Raw genomic sequence first — 23,363 nt, 5'->3', positions numbered from 1 at the left:
CCCACATGTTTTGCGGTGTGTCGGCACGCCACTCTATTAGGCATCCCTGTCAACACATGTGTCATGCATTATATACCAGGAGCCTCGCGCCGCTAATGAAGTGTACTCTCCATCCCACACAGAAGGTGACCCCTCTGGCTCCTCTCACTTCATCAATATGATATTTTTTTCTCTCACAGCTCATTAACCTAACCATGAATTATGCAACCTGCATGCTGTAGTTTGTAGGAAGTAGTGGATTAGTGGGGAGCTCTATGTCAGTCTATTAAACAGCATGAACTCAGAACTCAAAAAAAAAAAAAACAGGAAATCTGTTGACTGACTTTATTTGCACATTAATAAATAGTAAATGAGAAATGGAGCACACACAAACACACAGAATTCCACAAAATACACACAGTGAGAAACAAAGCCGCCCGTGAGCTTCCCTCCCCCCAAAAAAACTAAAGAGGAGAAAAATAGAAACAAGCACAACAAGCCGGAGAATATACACAAGCTTTTCATTACTGTAACCACAGCAGCCTGATGTTTTTTATTATTATTCTTATTCTTTTAACTAAATGAGTTTGTTTATTAGGTGGCAGTAAATTCCAGATCCTGGCAGCTCATGTTTTGTGGTTTTTACACCTGCAGTTCGCTGCTGCCCCGCCAAAGCAGAGCTAGGACGGTGTGAGTAATTGTGAACATCTTCAGATCAGTCCCTCCAGTAACTGATGCACTGCAGCGCAGTCACCGCTGTCACCTCGCTTACATCCCGCAGATAAGATTGCAATGATACTCTTGTTTTAGAGGAGAAGTGATTTATTGATATGGCACCTTCAGCCGGCTGATCCTGTTAGATAGATAATCTCATTCTCGCTCACACTGGGCAATCCACAGCGGCTGTTTGTAGCATCACACACACAAACACACACTGGAGCGAGAGCTACGTTCTTCCAGTGTTTTGGCAGCGCTAGTTTGTCCAGGAAATAAAGCCTCAGGCTGCTCACACAGTATGTTAACTCAGATCTCTTTCTCATCTCTCTCTCTCAACGTGTTGTTCCATTAAAAGTAAACTATCTGTCACTGGAACGTCTCCAAACTGTTTCAAAAGATTTATTCCGTCTGTCTCTGCCCTTCTCTGTTCAGCATACCGCTGGGAGTCTTCCAGCCAGACTTCAAGCTGGTTGTCACCGTCGCGTCTCCGTCCACCAGAGGTGGGATCTCATTTCGACCTCAGCGACCCCCAGCAGAACATCAGACGAGGGGGCAGCACTCGCTCTCTCCAGCTGGACTACAGAGTGATGGGCTTCAGCAGCGACAGGGGCCGAGAGCGGGGGCGAGAGAGCGTGAGGAGGACCTTCCAGTGGGAGAGGAATCAGTCGGGCGAGTGGGAGAGGAGACGCATCCTGGCCAGGGAGGAGAAGAGGAGGCAGGAAGGGGACGGACAGAACGCGGGCAGCAGGGGCAGAGACGTGGGGACGCGCCAGGACCACAGGGACCTCCAGCAGCAGCTGCACGGCCGCGACGGCTGCGAAGAAAGCTCCTCGCCCGTTTACGAGGAGTACAGAGAGTGCGGCCACGACCCGGAGCGGAGCGAAGACGCCGAGAGCCTTTATGACACTCTACCCCCGACCCGACGAGCCTACGAAGGATACCCGTCCAGCCCCCCGGGCCTCAACCTGCACCCGGCTCAGCTCCTGCCCCCTCTCAGGGCCTGGGACTTACAGACAGGGGAGTGGACCGAGTCGCAGGAGGATCGAGGCGGGCTCAGCTCCGGCGGTCTGGCCGGTTCCGGGGACGAGCTGGAGAGACTACTGAACCTGGTGTCGCTCAGAGCCCGGAGGGCCACGCGAATAAACCGAGCCTCCACCGGGTCTGAGCCCACAACGGGCTGGGAAGGATTTAAATGAGCGCACAACAAGACTGTTTAAAACAAATAGATTTAATATTCCTTTATATGCTGAAGAGTGGCAGCGGCTCTCTCTGATTATACTTGACATTTATAATACCACACCGTTGATCTACCACCTACAAATAATTAAAGAAGAATATTACAATATATACTTTTATTATCCCGCATTATTATCCTGCTGTAAGCAAACACTAATCCACCACCAATCCCCTGGCTCATTTTATAAGCTGGAGGGGGGAAAAAGAAAAAAAAAAAAAGAGGAAATGTATGCGTTCTCCAGGCGCCTTCACCTGTGCTGTGTGCGAGTTAGCGGAGAGATCGGCTGTGAATTGGTGCCATTACATTCATTATTTATAGAACCACTGGAGCACAGCATTTATTAACACCAAATATGAAAGGAGCCAGTTTGTCTGTGTGTTTAGACAACACCGCCGCTGTGTACATTACAGTATGTTATCACGCGCTTCGTACCCCGTTGTGTTGGATCGCACAACAAAGCAAAGGCCCTACACACACACACACACACACACACATATAGATCATTTGTATTTATGAAGAGGCTCACAGGCCAACCAAACAAATGAAGTCTCATTATGAAATAAATAATTATAGAATAATCAAATGATTAAAAGAAGACCCCTTGGTATCAACTCCTGATAATCTTAATAACATCTCCGAGGCTTTTGTCGGTGATGTGGGCGAACGGTCCTCTGCAGAAACCACCCCGAGCATGTATCAATGAAAAATAATAAATGCATTAAGTATTACATGGTTAAGCAACCAACATGATTGTGTGTGTGCCTGTGTGTGTGTGTGTGTGTGTGTGTGTGTTTGTTTTATGGCAGTGTTCTCATCCATTTCATACGTCTCCCTGTTTCGTCACACACACATAGCATCATTATCGGTTGCTCATCCATGTAATACTGTTCATCCAAATCACTGACAAAGGCGTCTGAGATTGTATAAAGCAAGAGTTGATAGCATTGGGGTCTTTATATAATCATTCAATTATTCTGTCATTATTTATTTCATAATTACACTATTCATGTGTTTGGTTTCGTCTGAGCCTCTTCATGAATATAGGAGTCAGGGATGTGACTCATGTAAGTATGAATAAATACAGCACTTTTTGATAATGTTATGTGTATTTCTTTTGGTTTGTTTCACTCATGCTGCTCAGCTCTGTCCTCTCATTTTAACTTCCTCACACATTGATGAACGGGAGAGTGTGTGAACATCTGCAGATTCACTTATCAACACAGTATCAATACAGTACAGATTCTCACATTGCTCTCACTGTGCTTTATGTAACTTGTATATATTAGCAACGCTGGAACTTGGGATGGAATTAAAACCACTCTGTGCTCAGTATTAACATGCAATATGAATTTCCAGACTTTATGTGCAGAAATGCTTAAAGAATTATGTGGAACTGCGACCGTGAAGTACAGAGTCACTCACCCAAGACATGCACACACGGCTGCCTCCCCGATAACAGAATGTAAATGCCGGCCGGCGTTCCCAGTTCACAGGCAACAAAGGGAATGTAAATGGAATTAAATTCCATGTTAAACAACTTTGAAACACAGGCAAAACAAACAGGTGGTAGGTAACTAGGAGTATTTAAGGATTAACATGTTTAGAAAGGCTGGTTTAGACATTTGTGCAATGGGAACAAGCCAGAGCACATGTCTGCTGTCAGGATTACAGGTAGCAATGGAAGCAGCTGCACTGACCTCCCTTCATCTCACACTCACCATATGTCTGTGTTCACATGACTACTTGTGTTTTTGAAAGAGGTAAAAAAAAAAAAAAAAACAACTCTGCCTGTGGTGTACAGAAAACAATTACCAAATTACTCAAGGTTGTAAACAAACTGGATTTGGCAGCAACAACTGGTGTAAATCATCTGCATCATGAGCAACTACAGTACATGAACACATCAGTCAGAAGTTTTCCAGCTATTGTTTAAAAAATTACAAGATTCAATGTTTCAGTGTTTCTGATGTTCAAGCATAGAACAACATTGGAGACAAGGAGCACACCTGTAGCATTAATAGCAACCAGAAGAAACTGTTTATAATAACACAATGTTAAGCATTAGTTAAGCATTACTAAATACTGAATTCATCATTTATGAATCATTATTGATACAAAGCAGTATGTATTTCATTCAGTCTGCACTCAGTTACAGTACTAAACTCTTATATAATATGTTTTGACTGTATTATGAGTGTTAATAGATTCGCAATTCATGATTTATTCAGGTTGTAACTACGTATTAGTTTAGTACTTTATAAAACATCTATTAATCTACACACTCACTAACCACTAAGTGCAGCATAAACGTTCATCTGAATAGTATGTTAATCATTTACTCACACTTTAAATTATGTTATGAACCACTGACATCTCCTAAATAACTTATTTGTAATTTAATACTTGATTTATAAATATTGAGTCAATCATTTAAAAAGTGTGACAATACAGTCATCAAACAAAGGGTATTATTACTACACAGATGCCCATTGGGTTGGAATAATTTAGTTTTCAGACACATTCCTCTTTTTATTCCTATTATAAAGGTTAATTGTGGTTTAATTTTCACAGTGATATGTTTGGAGGAGATTGATCAGTAAAGTTTTGAGAAGATATACACTTTATCTATCGAGAGTTAATCACACTGTCACAATCATTTCATGAAAAAATCTTTTTTTTCCCAACTTTATGGGCAACCATTTAGTTAAACATTTTACTGTAGAACAATGCTCATAAATCACATATTAATTTATATCAGTGCAAGAGGAATACTTTCTAAGTGATGAATCAAGTACTCAGTAATGTTCAACCACTGTTTAATAGTGTGTCGCTGTTGTAAAGTGTTACTAAATCAGGTGTTAGTGTTGCAGGAGCTTCCACGCTCACAGGCTGCTTTGCTTTCACCTAAAGTCCGACAGCTCCACGGGGTTTAAGTCTGGAGACTGTGCTGCTCTTCCATCATGTGAAGCCACGGTCTGGTTCTTTCCTTCTAATGTTTTTTGGCTCATTATCTTTGCTGTAGGACAAAGCCCCTGACCAACCAGTCTGCCTTCCTTTGTTACTCGCCTTTTTCATCACCTTTCTGAACACAATACACAGAACTACTTCCTGCAGTGCAGTTATTGTAATGCACCAAGGCTTTTGTTCCAACACATGGACAAAAGTTGGGTGTAAGCTGCAGGATTTGTTTGCAACAACTTTCAATGCTCCATCTGCTTCCATTTCTATTAAATTCACATGATTTTTCAGTTGTTTGATGACAACTAAACTTTTTTTTTTAAAGGCAGTTTTTACCACTTCCCTTTGTACCATTTAAGGCAGACATGAACAACCTATTCCACAAAGGGCCGGTGTGGCTGCAGGTTTTCTTTCCAACCACGCAGCAGCACACCAGACCTGACTCATTTAATCAACTGGTCTCAGTCATCTTCCACAAAAACCTGCAGCCACATCGGCACCTTTGTGGAATATGTTGCCAATGCCTGATTTAAGGTTATTCGCCAGATGTGATCTGCTTGAATATCAATAAAAACTGGAGGGGAAAAAAAGTGATGAAACTTTTAACCAGGGCTGTATCTTAATGAAAATGTAACTCTGTCGATTTAGAAAGACTGAGAGCACTCGAGACAGAGAGCAAGTGAAGGTTACAGCGTTGATTCAAATAGATTTCTTATAATTGTAACAAAAACTGCCATTGAAAGCTATTTTACATCTTGAACAGCTTATGTTATGTCAGTGAAAAAAAAAGAAGAATGCGAGGCACCATGTGGGATAATACAAAAAACTGTACAACATACACTTGTCATGATCAGGTTTAGTGTCAGCTAATGTATCCATGTCCAACAGCATGGTGTCCATCCGTCCTGCCGTCCTCTTTATCTGCTCCTGTCCAGGGTGTGTAAGTGAAGTGTGACCCGGCTTGCAGCATGGGGGCCACAGGCAGAGGAAACATCAGCGGACAGGTCAGACTAACACACAGAAAAACACATTCACACCTGTGGGCACTTCACAGTTTCCAGTTCACCTGTCCTGCAAGTCGGAGCAGCCGACAGGAAACCCACAGGAACGCTGTGAGAAAAAAAACTCATCACAGAACAGCAGCTTCCACAGGCAGAAATCTTTTTTCAAGCCAACCCAACAACACTGTTGCTGCACCTCACCTCACCAGATTTAAGTTATTCCAGGTGGCTGACATGATGGAGCACATCGTTTATGCACCATTGTGGATTTTTTGAGTGGCACATTAGTAGCACTTGGAAGAAAATGCCCTGGTTGAGCGAATTCACACTTTACTGGAAAGAAAAATTGCATTTGTCTTAAGGGTGACTATGTACCTGGTACGCTGCAGCAGGTGAGCTTTATCTCAACTCAGACTACATGAGATAAATAATCCCCATAAAATTTTTAATCCTATCAAGCCAGTCTTGTCACGCTGCTTATGTGTTTTTCTTTCCGTCCCGACTGGAATCTGGCAGATTCATTTAGCAGAGCTTAAAGTCACTGATGTCCCAGGAAGACACGAAGGCGTAGGGCTGTCTTCTGGAAAGTGAAGAGCATAAACAGTGAGATCAGTCAAAGAATGAATTTTTATTTTGAAAACCTTTCAGATTATTTGAAAAGGGGGTGTTGTGATGGTGGCTCCGATTGCATTTAGCCGTCAACAAGGTGAACAGATTTCAGCCTAATCTTCTCATAATGCCTTTTTTGTTTACCTATGGAGCTGATTTCTTGGCTGTCTGGAATAGACGCATCCGGCTTATTGTGTGGTACTCTTTGTTCCTGCTAGTTTGATTGTATTCCCCTGCTGACCCAGTGCTGTGATCACATTATGCAGACTGTGCATCTGTAAGAGCACGTTATCTGTGATTAGATAATACTCTTGCCGTCTGAGCAGGAACCTTGTCTTCACACACCAATAAAAAAAAAGAAAAAGGCAAATGGAAACCATTCCATGCCTCAGTATTTGACTAAGACAACATGCACGTCTGCATATAATCCAAATTAAAGCAATATTAATTACTCAGTGTTACAGGAACTGGCTGCAGGCAAGTAAGGTGACATTTCCTAATCACTTTATCTACGTCCTCCAAAGGTGACCAGTCATTAATTCTTGATTGGTGACAAAAGGTTAGAGGCAGGCGACAGTGGCCAGCGTGCTCCACAGCTCCGCCGCACGCTCGCTCTGTCTCTAACTAACAAGGAGACACACAGAGGAACCTTTGTGGTTTTTGATTACCCCTCCTCCCTCCTCCCTCCTCCCTCCTCCCCTGCCCCCACCTCGCCTGTGGAGTTAACACAAACTTTGTCCTTGTTATCATCCAACCCTGCGCATATAAACACCACCAGGCTGACTGTCTGCCAGAAAGCATTCCCATGGTAACCAGACGTTCCCCTGATTGTGTTTGTTTCATTTTCTCTGTCACATACAGCACATTTTGGCCAATTAAGGGACAAGAAAGTGTGTGTGTGTGTGTGTGTGTGTGTGTGTGTGTGTGTGTGTGTGTGTGTGTGTGTGTGTGTGCATGTGTGTGTGTGCGTGCGTGTGCTGTATGCCTCCAAAATGCATGATTCTTTGATGCATCGCTACACAGGGGAGGAGAGCAGAGTTGTTTGACACAGGAACAAGAACTCGCCCACTCCTAAAAATATAGCATGTTAAGTATTGTGCATGTATGCACTGAGACAAGCCAGGACTCAGCGGTGGCAGACATGCATGACTGTCTTAGGGTTTGGGAGGAGGAGGGAAGAAAAAAGGACTGTAAAATTATTCATAAACATTTCAAGAATCTGTTGTTACATCATTTAACATGACTATTTGCAAAGTGCACATTTTAGGACAGACACCAGCTGCAGCCATCGCTGTCTTTTTCCTGACAGAAGTCACTTTGTCAGAGTAAATGTTGCTTTTTTTTCGGATATCATTTTTTGAGGGGAACTCTTCATATATGTTTTAGTGCATGCCAGTTTGTGTCAGTGCAAGAGATGGAAATAGCTCATAGTCAAATGTCAGGCTGGCTCGTTCCAGTTCTGTTCTCTCTCCCCCCTCCAGGAACCATGAACCACAAAAGACTCAAACAGGTACACGGCAGAACTCGAGGGAGATGAATCTCTATTTCTCCTCAGCCCAGGGAGAGGGGGGGAAAAATCATGCATTACTGTGTAAAATACACATAAACCTTGATGAAACTTGTCACTGCAGGAGACATTCTAAAATTTCTATTACTGACTTTACAGCCTAAAAATAATCAGCTTGTTCTGCTCGGCAATGTGATCATAACACCTGAATTCATGTTTCCTGAGCTCTCCCCTTCCTGTCACGACAAGGCCAGCCAGAAAATGAGACTTTTATCAATTGGCATCATATGCTAACGATGTCTCAAGTGATAACAGCCAGAGGTCTGCGAGAGGTGCAGGCGACGTGCGAGACAATCATTTCTGTTGTCTTTTTATTTCCGTGGCAATCCTGCCTTCATCTGGGGGGCTTCAGAGGGAGACAGAGGGAGAGGAGTCATTACCCACAGGACATGCATCCTTACATAACATTACTTCAGCCTCCAGCCAGCGGTACACACACACACACACACACACACACACACACAGAGGAGAGAGAAAGAGAGAGAGAGAGCAGCAACAGCACAAATGTAAACACGAACCACAGGTAGGAAACATCCTGCTGTCTGGTCAGAGGGAGAGGAGGGGAGACAGGGGGAGGGGGGGCGGGGGACTACAAGCAATTTATTCATCCAGATTCACAGCTTATTAACTTATTCTGACAAGGATTATGTAACATGTCCCAATAACTTACATACTCTTTCTGGCACTCTCCCGTTTGATGACCGTCCTGCTTGTTTAAGGTATTCCAAGCATGCTGTCTGTCCTCATGACGGAGACAGGGTCAAACCAAAGGCAAAGTGTGAGGTTGTGTGAGGGAACAGAGACAGACAGACAGACACACAGAGAGAGAGAGAGAGAGAGAGAGAGAGAGAGAGAGAGAGAGAGAGAGAGAGCAATAACCAAAGTGAGTGTTGTGTTTATTCATCATGCATCAGAGGAAACTGATGAGGACCTGCCAGTCCCTTTAGCTCTGCTGGATTTTCATTGGACCATCTGGCATTTACACCATAGAGTAAGCTAAGCCACTTAAAACCTTTTTCTACCCTCTCACCCTCCATTTTTTATTTATTTTCCCCCCTCACACTCTCTCTCACCCTCCCTCAGTCGTCTCCCGTGCTCCATTTTTTTTTCTCTCTCTCTCTCGCCACAATGCCGTTCCTCCAGATCTGGCAGGACACAGCAGGGACGTGAAGGGATGGACAGAGGGATGAAAGGATGTTACATAAAGGAGGAGGGGAGTGAAAGATAGACCATGTAAGAAAGGGCGAGAGATGAGTGGAGAAGTGGGAACGGGCGGAGAGATTACCATTCCCCAGTTCCTGCTTATTGAGGGGTGGCTGTGTGGGTGATTATAAATCCACGCTGTTCTCAGTAACACCAGGATTACACACCCAGCCAGACCTAATCTATGCGCCTAACATCTGCCTCTGATGACACGGACACACGCGTGCATGCACACACACAAACACAAAGACACACACATGCCATACATGCACATAAACACTTACATGACCCTGGTTGGTTACAAATGCAGCCAGTGTCTAAAGTAATTTGATCACATGTATTATTCAGGAACACTTTAGTATAATCAGACACTATGTGCCTACGCTGCTAAAAAAAAAATAAAAAGGAGGGGGTGGGTGGGTGGGTGGGGGGTTGAATGGGGAAGGGGTCAAGTCCACGTATGACGATATGAATTCACATCAGAAAGCTGCCCTCAGCCATGTGTGACAGAGCTGAGTCCCAGCCCTATCCCATCACCACCACCACCCTCCTCCTCCTCCTCCTCCTCCTCCTCGTCTTCCTCCTCCCTCTGCTGTTTTAACAGATTATTACTCAGGCAATCCTCTGGCATATGTCTGCAAAACTGCTACGTGTGAGACAGGCAAGTTAGCCTCATACTTCATGTGCCTTTATTGGATTTTCCTTCCAACGTGAAAGTGCAAGAGTGTGATCGGATTTCGTCACATTAATGTGGCATTAAAATGCTGTAATTGTCTCAAACCGCATTACATTTCCTGCGGATGTTAAGATGTTTTCTCGTGGCCACTGTGTGTTAATTTTACCCTCCATTAAGCCTCGACTCCAGCTCTAATATGCTGATTTGACAGGGGCCTTCAGTGTTACGCTGTCGGACTTTCATTACAACGCTCCCGCGGTTTGTTCTTGATCTTGTAAAGAAATGTTGCCTTAAACAGAGGTGAGACAGGATGATGGATCAAAATGCGGCGGTGAGATCTGGGCTGCGTCATGGGGCCTCAGAAGCTCAGCTTGTTATCAGCTTTAGCTCTGAGGAATTGGTATGTTGTCACCCTTGAGATTGCTGAGATCTGATTTTGGTTAAAAGAAAAAAAAAAAGGGAAGGTCTGCTCTATATTGTGCTTTGATCATCGAAGGGGGGTTATGCTCACTAGCAGAATAAGCATCCAGATTTGCTGAAGTTGCTTCAACTGTGAGGTTTTTATTAGGTCCTTGTTGAACTGCGTAAGCGTGAAATGTGTGCGCTTGTAACCTTTACAGTCTATCAAATGTAAAAACTATCATAACATATGAGACTTGTGTGACAAACACACCCAGAAGCTCAGCTGGAGACCATAGAGCTCTGAAGGAAAGAAATTCTCCCCGCTGCACCTGAAGGCACTGTTTCCTACCGCTAACATTTTAAACTAAAAAAATGATCTCACTGCAGGGATTAATAGCTTTTACCTCTGCCCTCTAAGTCTCCGTCTGTATTTGATGTGTAGCTATAAAACGATAATCATCTATTGACAGAAATTCCAAATCCAGATTAGACCAAAATCTCTTTAAACATGGCGCTGGCATCTGGTCCGACTTCCACCGGGTTTCATACAATATTCATGAGTTTCTCTCCACAGAATGTCATGAGTTGATAGATAAAGCAATTATCATACAGTGAATGTGATTTCAAACAATCTTTTAGCACAACACCACCAACCGCCAACCAACCAACCAACCAGCCAATCAGCCGCAGTATGCCCCTAATTCAGCTGTTTATTACAGAGGGCTTATGTGTTCCCAGCATTCTCACAAACCAAACCATTCTTCCTGCATTTGGTGATTATTGTCAATAAAGGATTACTGTATGTTTGTTTTTTTCAATTTTTCATGGGCCAGTGGCAAAAGTTCATGAAGGATGTTGGGAAGTTCTCTAAAAGTAATTTTACATCCGCTGATTAAATTTAATGTTGGTAAATAGTTAATGAAGACATCTGAGTCAGGATGCTGCAGGAAGCAGCTCTTTCTCGGAAGGTGGGTGGTCTAATGGGCCGTGTGGTGGTCCGGCTTATTGGATGAACAAAGTTGTTATTTACAAGTAATAAATGTTAATAAAGATGATCAGACAATTAGAACATAATTACCTCCTTATTGCTGAGATCCATTGCAATAATAATGGTGGTGAACATCATGACCTGCGGATTTCATGTTGACTCTCTTCAATAAGAGTAAATATCCACAGCCACCGGATGTCCTCTGGCACAGCGGCGTTTACAACTGATTAATGTCAGTCATTAGGATTAGGGGCGAGGGAGTCATCCTCTGACGACCACAAATGTCTCATGGGAAGTGAACGGTGGCCCTCAGACCTCACTGCAACTTAACACATGCAAATATATAAATAAATAAATTCAGAAAGGGTTTTCATCAATTTGACAACACATGTGCTGCAAAACTCACACCACATCAGAAGTGACAGACCCAGCTGGAGTGCTGGAGTTTTATTTTTTCCAATGCTTCTTGACTTTGTGAAGACAGATACCTGTCAGTGGTGTTTAAAAATATATTTATTATTATTAAGTCAATATGACATGATTCATACATTATTAGTGTTAATGTACTGTTACCTAAGCCTTAGTCTTTACTGGGGTCTGTCACTTTTTTTGTTTCCCCAGAAACACTTCTGTCTTGTGGGTTTTTCAGGGCATATGTTGTCAAATTGATGAAGACATTTTCTGAACTTTTGTTAAACTGTTGTTTTGTTTAAGCTTTGAGCTCTTGGGGCCTTTTAGAAATGTTATTGTGAATCCATCACTTACAAATGTCAGGGAACAAGTGAGAACATTGACCTCAGGAGAGATCAGATAGCGTGGTTGATCCTCTGGGGACCATGAATTTCTGTAGTTTTTCTTTTTTTATATTGGACCAACTGACAGACAAACATTGCCATTCAGAAAGCCCTCCGTAGAGCTGTTAGTGTTGTTAAATATCACACTTTACATCATGAAAGTTCTTCAAAGTGTTACAGAAAACAACAGCAGCTTCTTTTATTTCATCAAATGTGCAGTAAATTATTGATAAGATGGCGATCAGATTTTCCTCACACATCCACAAACCTTCAATCAACGCATTTTAACATCCACAAGGGTTTTAGTTTTTCATTATAATGAGCTACAGTGATATTGCGTGAGTATCCGCACTGAGTGCTCCTCAAGATTGCAGCATCCTGCTCCTCAGAACCGGTTTGTCTTCACAGTAAGGGGTAATGTGAAACGAGAAGACGTCTTACTGTCATGACCGCAATACAAATAAGGTTATACATGTTACATAACTTCTAAAAACACTCTCAATAAATAAATACACAACTCTTTAACAGCAGTGCCAAGCTAGTTTTCCTTTGTTTTCTTTTACACCTTATTCTCCAGACATTGTTGTTGTTTTTTTGGTTGAGACCATCTGGTAATTTCAATAAAAAAAAATCCTCTGTGGAACGATGACTCCGAGAGAGTTCGCCAGCAGAGACTGTGTCATCAATATTAATAAAACCATGTAGTCCTGTAAGGTACAGCACAAACAACGTGGCCATATGGAGAGAGGCTACGTTACTGGCTCTTGTGGAGGACAGACAGCGTTGATACCCAGCTGTCCTGGGGCTGTCCTCCATCCACTTTCCTGCTTTAAAAAAATATATATATATATATATATTATATATATATATATATATATAGTGTGTGTGTATATATATATATATATATATATATATTCCCACAACAATGTGCTTTACTGCCATAAATGAGTGATTGTTGAAGGTTCCTCTCTCAGAGCGGGCACACACAGTAATCACTATGCTATAAACTCTGTGAAGCATATTCACCACAGTCAGCACTGTGTTATCAAAGCTTTGCAGTCTTCAATTAGCAGATTTATGTTTTGTGTTTTGCGCTGTCACTGTCATTGGGTGTCTTGTGATGTGTGATATATGCATTCACTCAATCCCTGTCAGTGCTATTGAGTTTGTCTCCATGTGCAGTGTTGTGTGTGTGTGTGTGTGTGTGTGTGTGTGTGTGTGTGTGCGTGTGTGACCTCATAGCCACAACTGTCCGTCTCTTGGTCATCACATCAGGCCTGTGGAACATATCACCCTGCTTTGAGGCTGACGCTGGGCTGCTCTAATCTGTTCCTGCTGCCGCTGCTGCCGCTGCTGCTGCTGCTGCTGCTGCTGGAGGGCATCCGCTGCAGCCATACGCCCAGCAGTGAGGAGTTAAACAAGTGAATGGCGCTGGCCTCAATGTGTCACCACTGGCACTGACACTATCGATGACATAATGAATCCACTGGATCTGATGGGCGAGTTTTTCGACTGCACCGTTGCCACCAGTTACCCACGGTGAGGGATGAATGGGATTTAGACTGCCACCTCCACTTGCTCTGGCTGCACTGTGCACAAAGTGAATCATAGTCCAGAGTCCAAAAATGGCACCCTGGTGGTGGCAGGCACACACACACACACACACACACACACACACACACACACACACACACACACACACACACACACACAGAGCTGAAGGATATTGGTTCAATCAATAGTATATGGTGTTTGCACTTAATTCGCGGGACTCCCAAAACATAGCCCCAGCTGTTTTATGATAATTTACATCCCAGTGTGTGTGTGTGTGTGTGTGTGTGTGCCTGCCTGCTTTAAAGGTTAATGCTTAATGCATTAACCAAAGGTTACAATAAACCCAATAAACCACTAACTTCAAAGACCAAAAAAAACCCAAAACAAACAAATAAAATGTTTTGTTATTGTGCTTTAAAAAATGTCCTCCCGCTCATCTGTGATAAATGCTCCACATAAGTCACAGTGAGCTGATTGGACTTCCCGTGCCGACCCACCACTGTGTGTACACTTCAAGCACCTCCGAGCATTGTGCAGAGATCAAAGGCAGATTCTGGGAAGTCACGCTGGGAATAGGCAGGGGGGAAAACGAGGGAAATATTTTTTGCACGCACACCTCGGTATGGTATGGTAGTGGGAGATGAGAAAGCCAAAGACAGTAAGTAATAAAGGAGAGGAGAGGAGGGGAGGGGAGGGGAAGGGAGGGGGTGGGGGGTGGGGGGTCTGAGGTATAAATGTTGATTGTGAGAAGCGTGTCTGCCTCCGTCCTTGCACTCTGTGGATTTCTCCACATCCTGCTGTGTGCCTGACTGAGGGCTTCTCTCTGAAATTTACCACAGTGCCGCCTCGCCACGCACAGCGGCGGCTGCGTCGTAGTTCGGCGCAAAGCAAGGGCATCTCAGTTTTTTTTTTTTTTTTTCAGAGAATAGCAAACTCTACCAGACAGAGGCAGCGAGACGGTGCAGTGGTTTGATATTTTTTTTAAAAGGAATAGCCTTCTGTTTTTCTTTTTTCTTCTTCCCCTCTCTCCAGCGTGGGCGCATGCGGACTGATAGGAGTTAGAGATGCCAACCAGCCAGCCAGGGACACTTGAAGAGGATGGAGACTTAAAATATAGATGGTCTCAATCTTCTTTTGCGAAATATTCTCCAAAGGACAAATAATTGACATTCCCTCGCCAGGGAGGAGGCGTGGCACCGCCGAGGGTCCGAGCTTTAGGTGGCACATGGACGGATGAGTTTTGTGCGAAGATAAAGAAAGAGAAGCAAGAGTCCGTGTAAGTTTACATAGCCGAGGTCACACGTGATCGCCTCGTTGTGTCCAGTCATTAACATCGGCTGGAAGTAGCGGACTTGACGTGCGCTCTTGTGGAACTCGGGGAGGCACCAGGTGCGCTCCATGTTTCATTTAGGACACACCGGTACCGGCGGTACCTGCGGGACATAAAAAGCTCAGTTGGGACTCGGAAAGCAGCGTCGGGCTGTGGGCCAGTGATGCCGGACACATTCACACTCCTGAAGAACCGGACAGAGCCACGGCTGGGGCAGCTGGAGCGCACACTGGCCTCGGAGGGGAGCGCCCGCCCCGCCTGGGTCATAGCTATCCTGGCCAGCGTGCTGATCTTCACCACGGTGGTGGATGTGCTGGGGAATCTGCTGGTGATCATCTCGGTGTTCAGGAACCGCAAACTGAGGAACTCGGGTAGGAGCTTTCACCTCTGTACTAAGATGTGTCTTTAAAGGACGGTTAACCTCACATCACATCACATCCAATAATAACGGTTCATTCTGAGGGACAGGTTTTGCCTATATACTCTACACCTCATTACTATAAACGTGTTACTATAGATGTTGGCTGTGGTGTGTGAAATCTGCTCTCTGGCTCAATCCAGTTTGTTTTACCCTCCACACACTGACATCGCCCCGTTAGTGAACCACTGGCACAAACTAATCCAAAGTACCTCTCTGCATTTTATGTGGCTTTAAAATAAAATAGACATCCAGCTGAACTCACACCACATTATGTGGTTCTACCTTTGGATTAGGGTGTCAACCTACTTCTGTCAGCCGAGCGCAACCTAAACACAAAGGCTGTATAGTTGACAGTGTTAACCCAGAACACTCCAGGTTTATATCTTGACAGGGCACATGGCTGATGGCTGGTGCAGGGATTTAACCTGCATTAACCTGTGTATTTCCAGTTAACTGATAGTGCATTCCTCCATGGCAACAGCTTGATTGATACCTGGCTCTATTAAAGGCACCATAACAGCTCGGCGCGCCCCACTCCCCTCACTGCTGCACTACTCTCTGGTACAGTTCAAAGGTACTTGCTGTGCAAGACCTCTTTAATAAGCACAGGTGAGTCCTTTTAAAAAGCTGACTGTGGCGGTGTTGATGAACCTATTCTGATGTGAATGTGTGAAATTACCCAGGAGGCCACCTGCAGCTAGTGGAGAATAAAGCCAGATCATAAAGCATGAGGCACTCGTTCACTGAAGCCTTGCTTCAGGTGAAAAGTATACACTGGGGGTTGTAATTCTACTCTTTTGAAAATGAGCCTTTCAAGGATTTCACTGAATCCTGCTGTGTATTTTTACATGTTATTTGTTTACCATCTAATTTGCTCCCTCTTCATTACTGACACTCATTTTGTTCGGTGAGAAGCATTACACACATAATTCAACAAGAGCAAATAAGTGATTGGAAAGAAAAGAAAAACTTGCTTAAAATTAAAAGGCTTGAACCTTGTCAAGATGGAGATCTAATGCAGTAAAATCTGCCACACTGTGCTGACGGGCTATTTTGTGCCTTATCAGGCAACAATTAGGGAAGGAAATATGCATTTATTTGCATTTTCTGTAAATCAGCAACTATTTTTCAGCCAGTAGGATGCAACCAGAAATTTCTCTTCCTTATTATTAGCTGGGTAAGGCGCCCTGAGGGCTAACCAAAAAAACTACAGCCTCTCATTTAAGCACATTATGGACCTCCGCTTGTATTTGTTCTCATGGGGAATACTTTTTCTCTTCTTCTAAGTGAACATATTCCTCCAGCCAGATGGACACAGTGATCACTGGAGTGTTTGCAGGCTGTCTTCAGAGAAAGACTCCCTGCACTCCAGCATGGATTGTTTAGTTTTTTTTTAAACTGAAGTTTAGGTAAGGCTGAGCTTATTCATAGCTCTGAATCGCCTTGAACCGAGGTTATGTATCTATTAAGGTGGGTACAAAGTGGAATTCACTACGTTAAGAGGCAGGAAATGAATTTGTAAGTTAAGAGCAATGTGTCAAGTGTGATTCCGTCAAAGTAACCTACAAACCTATAAGCACAGCCACAGTTAAGATAGCTGCATTCAGATGATTTAATGTAATCAAACGGGGGACTTTACACTCCCTAAGTATTTTATCTGACCTGTTCCAGTATAAGGCATTATGTAGTCTTTGGTGGACTCAGTCAATCCATACATCCACCAGGCTCCAGTGAGAACCAAACAACTGTGTCATAACGCAACACAACACTATTCTGTTGAAATCATCATAGTGGAAGAGATCATACTCTGCACTGTGATCACGTTTACCCTTTGGCAGAACACGCTTATGTTTTTGCAGAGCCTTGATTCAAGAGTCTCTTGTGCTTTTAAGAGGAAGCGCTTGTGGCATGGATGATGCGAGAGAAAGGGGTGATCGTGTTGATTTTTATTTCTTTTTTTTTTCAGCACAGGACAAATACCAAGTACACCTGTCAATCTCTGCGTGACATTTCCTCTGTGTAATGAGTTTGCCCTATGGAGACAGACTATGAGCCCAGCAATAAAATAAAAATTCAATTTTACAGCTTGATTTAAAAAAAAAATCTCCCCATAATTTATCTTCAAGCTATTCTTGGCTGTTATGGGCTGTCATTTCTTTATATATTTATATTTATGATACTTATTTTCAGTTGACAATAACCTACATGTCTCTAGAAGGAGGGCTGTGAAAACATATAGTGCCACTAACATGGTGCATTTCTGCCTTAAAGCTGATCTCTCTCAAACAGCCCACTCAGCAGTTCAGAAGCCACGCCGAACCCACAGTCATAAACTTGCAGAACGGCTGTTGTAGACTGAAACAACCCACTCAATAGTTTTTCCGCGGGAAAACACCTGACATTTAACAACAGTGTATATAAACAGCCATGGCAGGAGCAGAGGGGGCGTGAGGGGTGGGGGGGGGGACTGGGGCTTTGGCATATGCTCAGCCACTACAGCTTTACATTAGGTCCCTGCTGTGGTGGAGGGAACACAGTAAACTGTTGGACCACAGTATTTCATCAGGTGATAGCTTTATGAGTGATGACTAAAGCTGCTTATTCATTCTCACCTACCCGAGGTGATATAGGCGTGCACATACTGCTCATGATGGTACAGGCGTATTATGAAATTGGCACCAGTGCATTTGTCATTCACAGACATCATAACTCTGCATGCTGGTGTGTAATCAAGCTGCGTTAGAATTATAGACGGAGCACGCACGTGCGCGCACATCCACGAGCCATTAGAGCCAAATGTCAGGTGGAATTTGTCTTTTTTTTTCTGTATATTTTTGGGCTTTTTCACAAAAAAAGCACAGTCGAGAGAGAGACAAGAAATGGGGGGGAATGACATGCAGGAAAGGGCCGCTCAATACGGGATTCGAACCAGGGCCACCTGCAGTGAGGACTGTAGCCTCAATGCATGGGGCGGCTGCTCTACCAACTGAGCTAAACACCAACCCGGAATTTGTCTTTTAAAGAGAAAAGCTTTGATGTAGTAAGCCTGCACAAAAGAACAAAAACACACAGCTCACATTCAGGAAAATGCAGTTTACGCTGAGTTTACACATAGAACCGTGGTATTGTGCTTCCTTGTATGAACATGTGTATGAGTATAGGAAAAGTGCCTTGTACAGTTGTGTGGGGCAGAGGTTTTTGTCCCCTGAGATTTGTCTTTGAAGGAGCTTAGGTGTTGCAAACCTCAAAGAGAGTTAGACAGGATCACACATTACAGAGACTCTCTTCAAAGAGACTTTATTTACATCATATACCCCCCCCCCCCCACCACCACCACCACCACCTCTGTCTCATTCCCTCTCCAGCTACTTTTCTCTAAAGCTCTCTTCCTCTACAAAAATAATGCTTAAAGTATTCCTCGGTGGAGTTAAAAATGCAGTCCAGTCCGTGCCTCCGTTCATGGTGCTGAAACGCTGAGAGTCGGTCTCGTTACCTGTCTCTCTCCGTGGTCCTGAAACACTCCAACTGAAGCCTTTTGCTCAGTCTACGTCCTTGTCTGTGCCTCGTGTTCTTGCGAAACCAGGGACGCGTCATCAATCACAGCCAAAGTACTGCTTCGATTCATAGTCCACACCTAGTACCATTTCATCAAGAACCCTCCAGTCTGACTTGTATATCTGCGAGGCAGACGAGTGTCTTGACTGCGATGGCGGAGAAACTTTGGCAGACAGTGGAAGGTTGTTCCTCTTTGTCCTATAGCTCTTATTGTGACACTACATTAAAGTTTAGTCATTTTGATGGGAGAAAGTAACTGTGTAGAAAATAAGTACTTTGCTTTAATGTTTATGGAGCTGTAAGGACACGTCGTCCAGGTGAGACCTGGCTGATGTCTGTGGTCAGTCCAAGGTGAGAGCTGCTTTATCTGAGGAAGCCATCCAGTAATTTCCTCCAATGTCTCTATAGTCTTCTGTATAATTCCCTTTTAAAGATAAACTTTGTTAATGCTAAATTAGCTTGTGTTCATAACGCTGTTGTTGTACAGCAGTGTTGCCTGTGTGTATTTGTAGGTCCTTATAGGCACATATATCTCCATATTTTACTAAGAAAGATTGAACTCTGAGTACCTGCTGTATACTTAAACAGAGGCAGTGCGGTTGGTGTACGTTAGAGCGGCGATAACTGTTGACTGCACTTCACAGTCAATCCAGTTGAAATCTCCAAAAAAGCTTAACACTGTTGGTGAAAAGAGGAGCCTGTTGGTGAAGCTTTGAGTTGACATATTTTCTGACAGAACAGTTGTGCAGTTGTGTTGGAGTGTACTCTTGTCACTAGATCCCGGCTGAGCTGGAATGTCAGCAAGAATGCTGCTGCTCCAGCTGCATATTGAGCAGACTGTATTCTCCTGTTCCCCGGTGCATGGCCGGCTTAACCTCCTCCGGGGCCCCCAGGGCAAATATTTGGTACTGTATAAGGCTCCTGTTGACCCCCCGCTATAAAACTGCAGTTTTATGATTCCCACAGGCAACCAGAAACCAAACAGTACTCTAAGTGATTAGTTGATTGTTTGATTGTTAACCATTTTAATAATTAATTAAGTCACTGTACGAGCAAATACATCAAATATTTGAGCATCTCAGTGCAAATTTACATTTATGGTGAATTACATTATATTAGGTTTATGATACTAGTTTGACCCGAGTTTTCTTCGTACGTTACTTATTTGACATTCAGAAAAAAAATAAAGCATTTTAATCGTAGATTAAAAGTTTATAAACATCAAGATTTGAATATTAGATTTTGATACAGGGTCTGTTTTCAGGACCAGAGCTACACGATGGAGAACTAAGACCAGTCATAGTCAGATGATACTGCATTTCAATGGTGTTAATTTGTGAATAATTTAATTGTGGATGGAAATTGTGTTGAATATTCATTTTTTCCCTTTATGTGGGGTAGTGTTCACTTTACCAGATTTGTAGCCTGTGGCATTTTGGAGCTGCTTTGCCGCAGTGTTTGGACAAGTTGAATTTCAAGTTCAAACTCTCAAGGTCATGAGTCCAAACTTAGGCTGTGTCTCAGAACAGACACTTAGGAAATCACTGGTGTACTGCAGTACATAGCAGGGTTCTGTGATAAGGTCAAATTAAACACTGCAATTGTGGGACACTGGAAATAATGACGGCAACGACGCATGTGTTATGCTCCTGTGTGTCATGTGACATGGAAATCATGCTGCTGTCAATGTCAACGACATGTTTTTAAATTTGCTGCTGGTCCCTCCCCTTCTCTTTGTGTGTTATTTGTTAGTGTGAATACACTCATGCACTCAGACCAGCCTGTTTGGGTGTGGAGTATGTGAATTGAGTGGCAGCATCAGAGAGAGAGAGGCCTCCTGTCTGTGACTCTGTCCGTGGTGCTGAAACACTCAAACACAGCCTCTCCCCGGAGCTTTCTGTTTCCCCCCATGGTCCTCTGTGACATCTGCTGCTGCTGCTATTAGCACCACTGCTTTAGTTTAGTTAGCTGTTGTCGCATTGTTGAAACATGAAGGAGTGATTAAAATATTAATACAGCAGAAAGAGACCAAGCGAGCATGCATGCGCGTACCTAATCTGCTTTAATTACAGTGCTGAGGAGCTACTCTTGAAAGCACAGGCACTTAAGATGATAATTTAGTTTGTGGGAGCTGAAAAAGCCTGATTTTTATTCATTTAAGATCAAGACTGTTGTTACAAATGGGTTTTGAGTTTACAAAGTAAATAGTGGTTGTGGTTTGGCCTCAGATGTTTGGCAGGGTGTCTGCATTTGTGACTGAAGAAATGTGAAAAAAGGGAGACAGTGTTGGAGAGTTGAAGCTGTTTCAGGCATTCAGCTTAGCAAGTTCATGTTCAGAAAAAAAAAAAGATCTTAAAAATATCAAAACGACATCAAATATACTGGGGGAAAAACACATCAAAACAAGGTGTGAAACACAGGGTACAACAAATAATTCATAGTTGGAAGCTGCATTTAAATTCATCATATAAAGCAAATTTGTAACCCAGAGTTCACATTTAAAAGTTGTGCATTTACTCATTGTCTACACCAGTGGTTCAAGAGGTCTTCGAGGAGATTCCTGGGGTCGCAGGAAAAAAACCAGAGTAATTTATTTTTACTATAATTCCACCCAGTGACAGAATGTATGTATGACTATTTTGATCAGGGGTTTCAAAGATAACGTCTAAGCAAAAATCTAATCAGATAGGGGACGCTGTGTCCTTGGTGTGCAAAAGTTTTCACTCTGCAGTCCTTCCGTCTCATTTGCGTAGACCTAACCTATCGTTTTAGTGAGGTAAAACCCCACTAACCCTGATTCAGCTCTTATATGTTTAGAATGGATTTAAATATTCTGCTCCCCGCTTTGAAAACATTCTTTTTCCCCTTTACTTCCACTATGACCCAGTAGGCATCCTCAGATGTTTGGCTCTTTCTGGTTTCTACTATAATTTATGCTCTTGACCAAGGTGTTTTTCTCCCTCTTTTTTTTTTCTTGCCATGGGGGCACTTGGATGTTTGATTTTAATTCATTAAAATCAAAACAGGAGATCAGCCAGCTGAACAGGTTGTCAGATCAATCAGACTTTTTTAATCCTGAGGAGCTCTCTCAGCTTTCTCATGCATGGCAGGCTCATACCGTCCGCCCAAACGACCGTATTGGAACCTTTTTATGTGCGTAACAGAGGAGACGGAGAAAAGGAGGCAGAGAGAGGGAGAGATCACAGAGCAGACGGAATGGAAATAGAAGAGTGTTAAGCTGTAGCTCAAAAAGAAAAGGGGAAGAGATTAGACACAGGGGCTCTGTTGCTAGTTTGATTTGAATTAATCCATTTATTTGATATTGAATCATTTGGAATTGCGCATGAAAATTGCATTTGACATCCCATTATACATCCCATTGTGACAAATATTGGCCACTCAGTCTGGTTTCATCATGTAGTTTCACGTAGAATCCATAGGGGAGCTGAGTTGCCACTGATCTATAATGCATGGGAGGAGAGTGTCTGCGGGGCTTTGGGGGATTTTCTGTATGTGCCGAGGCTTTGCCATATAATTCTTTCATCATCTGGTTTTACTGTTTTTTGTCTTACTCAGTGAGTATTTAGGCAGAAGTGAAGGTTGGACATGACTGCTGGGGATGTTTTCAGCAGCTTTAAGTGCTCTGAGAGTCTGCCTCTGCCCGGGCTGTGCCCAGACACTGTCCTGTATCTTTTTGGGTGAAGCATGACTTCTGTAATTCCCTTGAACACAGACAGCTGGATAAAGCAAACAGTAGGAGCTCAGACCAGCCAGACGGAGGGGAGCAAAGAAGAAGGGGACGGGTTGGAAGCAGTTCAAAAACAGAGAAACGGCAAGGACACAGGCCATAAAATAGAGAAAGACAGTCCAACATTTAGATAATAGAGGGAAAGGACTGAAATCCCTCGCTATGAGGAGTAGGAGAGTGATGCTGTTTTATAAAGGGAAGAGGCGCAGCCGAGACAATGTAAGAACTACTGTCATGTGTCATCAGAATCACCCAGTTGTTATCAGTACTTTAGTGCTGAGACGGGGGATGATTCAGTCGCACAAGTTTGCACATATGCGTGCACGCACACAGCAACTGACAGAACAATTTTCTTTAATCTCAATAACCGTGAACATGATAGATTGACCCACTTAATCTGCAAAGCAAGTGATTGGTAATTTCAATCCTTTATTCCTTATCAAATCCTGTAATTCCTCCTGTATCTCCCCCGTATCCATAATACATGCATTGTGATAATTTGAAGTGCATTATGTAACAGTTTCTCAAAACCCTCAGGCAGCATTGGGTGAAGAGGTGGAAGAAGCGAGGGATTTGCTGCAAGAGAAGGAGGAGAAAGACACTGAAAGAAGAGGAGGGGGGAGG

The 23,363-nt window shown here is 43.3% G+C and overlaps 2 protein-coding genes across 2 annotated transcripts in view; both read left to right on the top strand.

Annotated features, from left to right (window-relative positions):
• The window catches only part of fat3b (FAT atypical cadherin 3b), a 78,784-nt gene extending 76,655 nt beyond the window's left edge, over positions 1–2,129 (top strand). The window contains exon 52 of the mRNA XM_085798453.1: positions 1,129–2,129. Within this exon, the coding sequence (XP_085654579.1) occupies positions 1,129–1,892 (764 nt within the window). The 3' untranslated portion in view covers positions 1,893–2,129. The remainder of the gene's footprint in view (positions 1–1,128) is intronic.
• A 12,311-nt stretch (positions 2,130–14,440) lies between these two features.
• mtnr1bb (melatonin receptor 1Bb) overlaps positions 14,441–23,363 on the top strand; it is a 34,891-nt gene continuing 25,968 nt past the window's right edge. The window contains exon 1 of the mRNA XM_085798449.1: positions 14,441–15,386. Coding sequence (XP_085654575.1) covers positions 15,179–15,386 — 208 coding nt within the window. The 5' untranslated portion in view covers positions 14,441–15,178. The remainder of the gene's footprint in view (positions 15,387–23,363) is intronic.

This window comes from Trachurus japonicus, chromosome 14 (genome assembly GCF_045865225.1).
Source record: "Trachurus japonicus isolate A0001 chromosome 14, Traja_1.0".
Taxonomy (NCBI): domain Eukaryota; kingdom Metazoa; phylum Chordata; class Actinopteri; order Carangiformes; family Carangidae; genus Trachurus; species Trachurus japonicus.
Note: the sequence above shows the minus strand (reverse complement) of the source record. Positions and strands in the feature narration are given on the sequence as shown.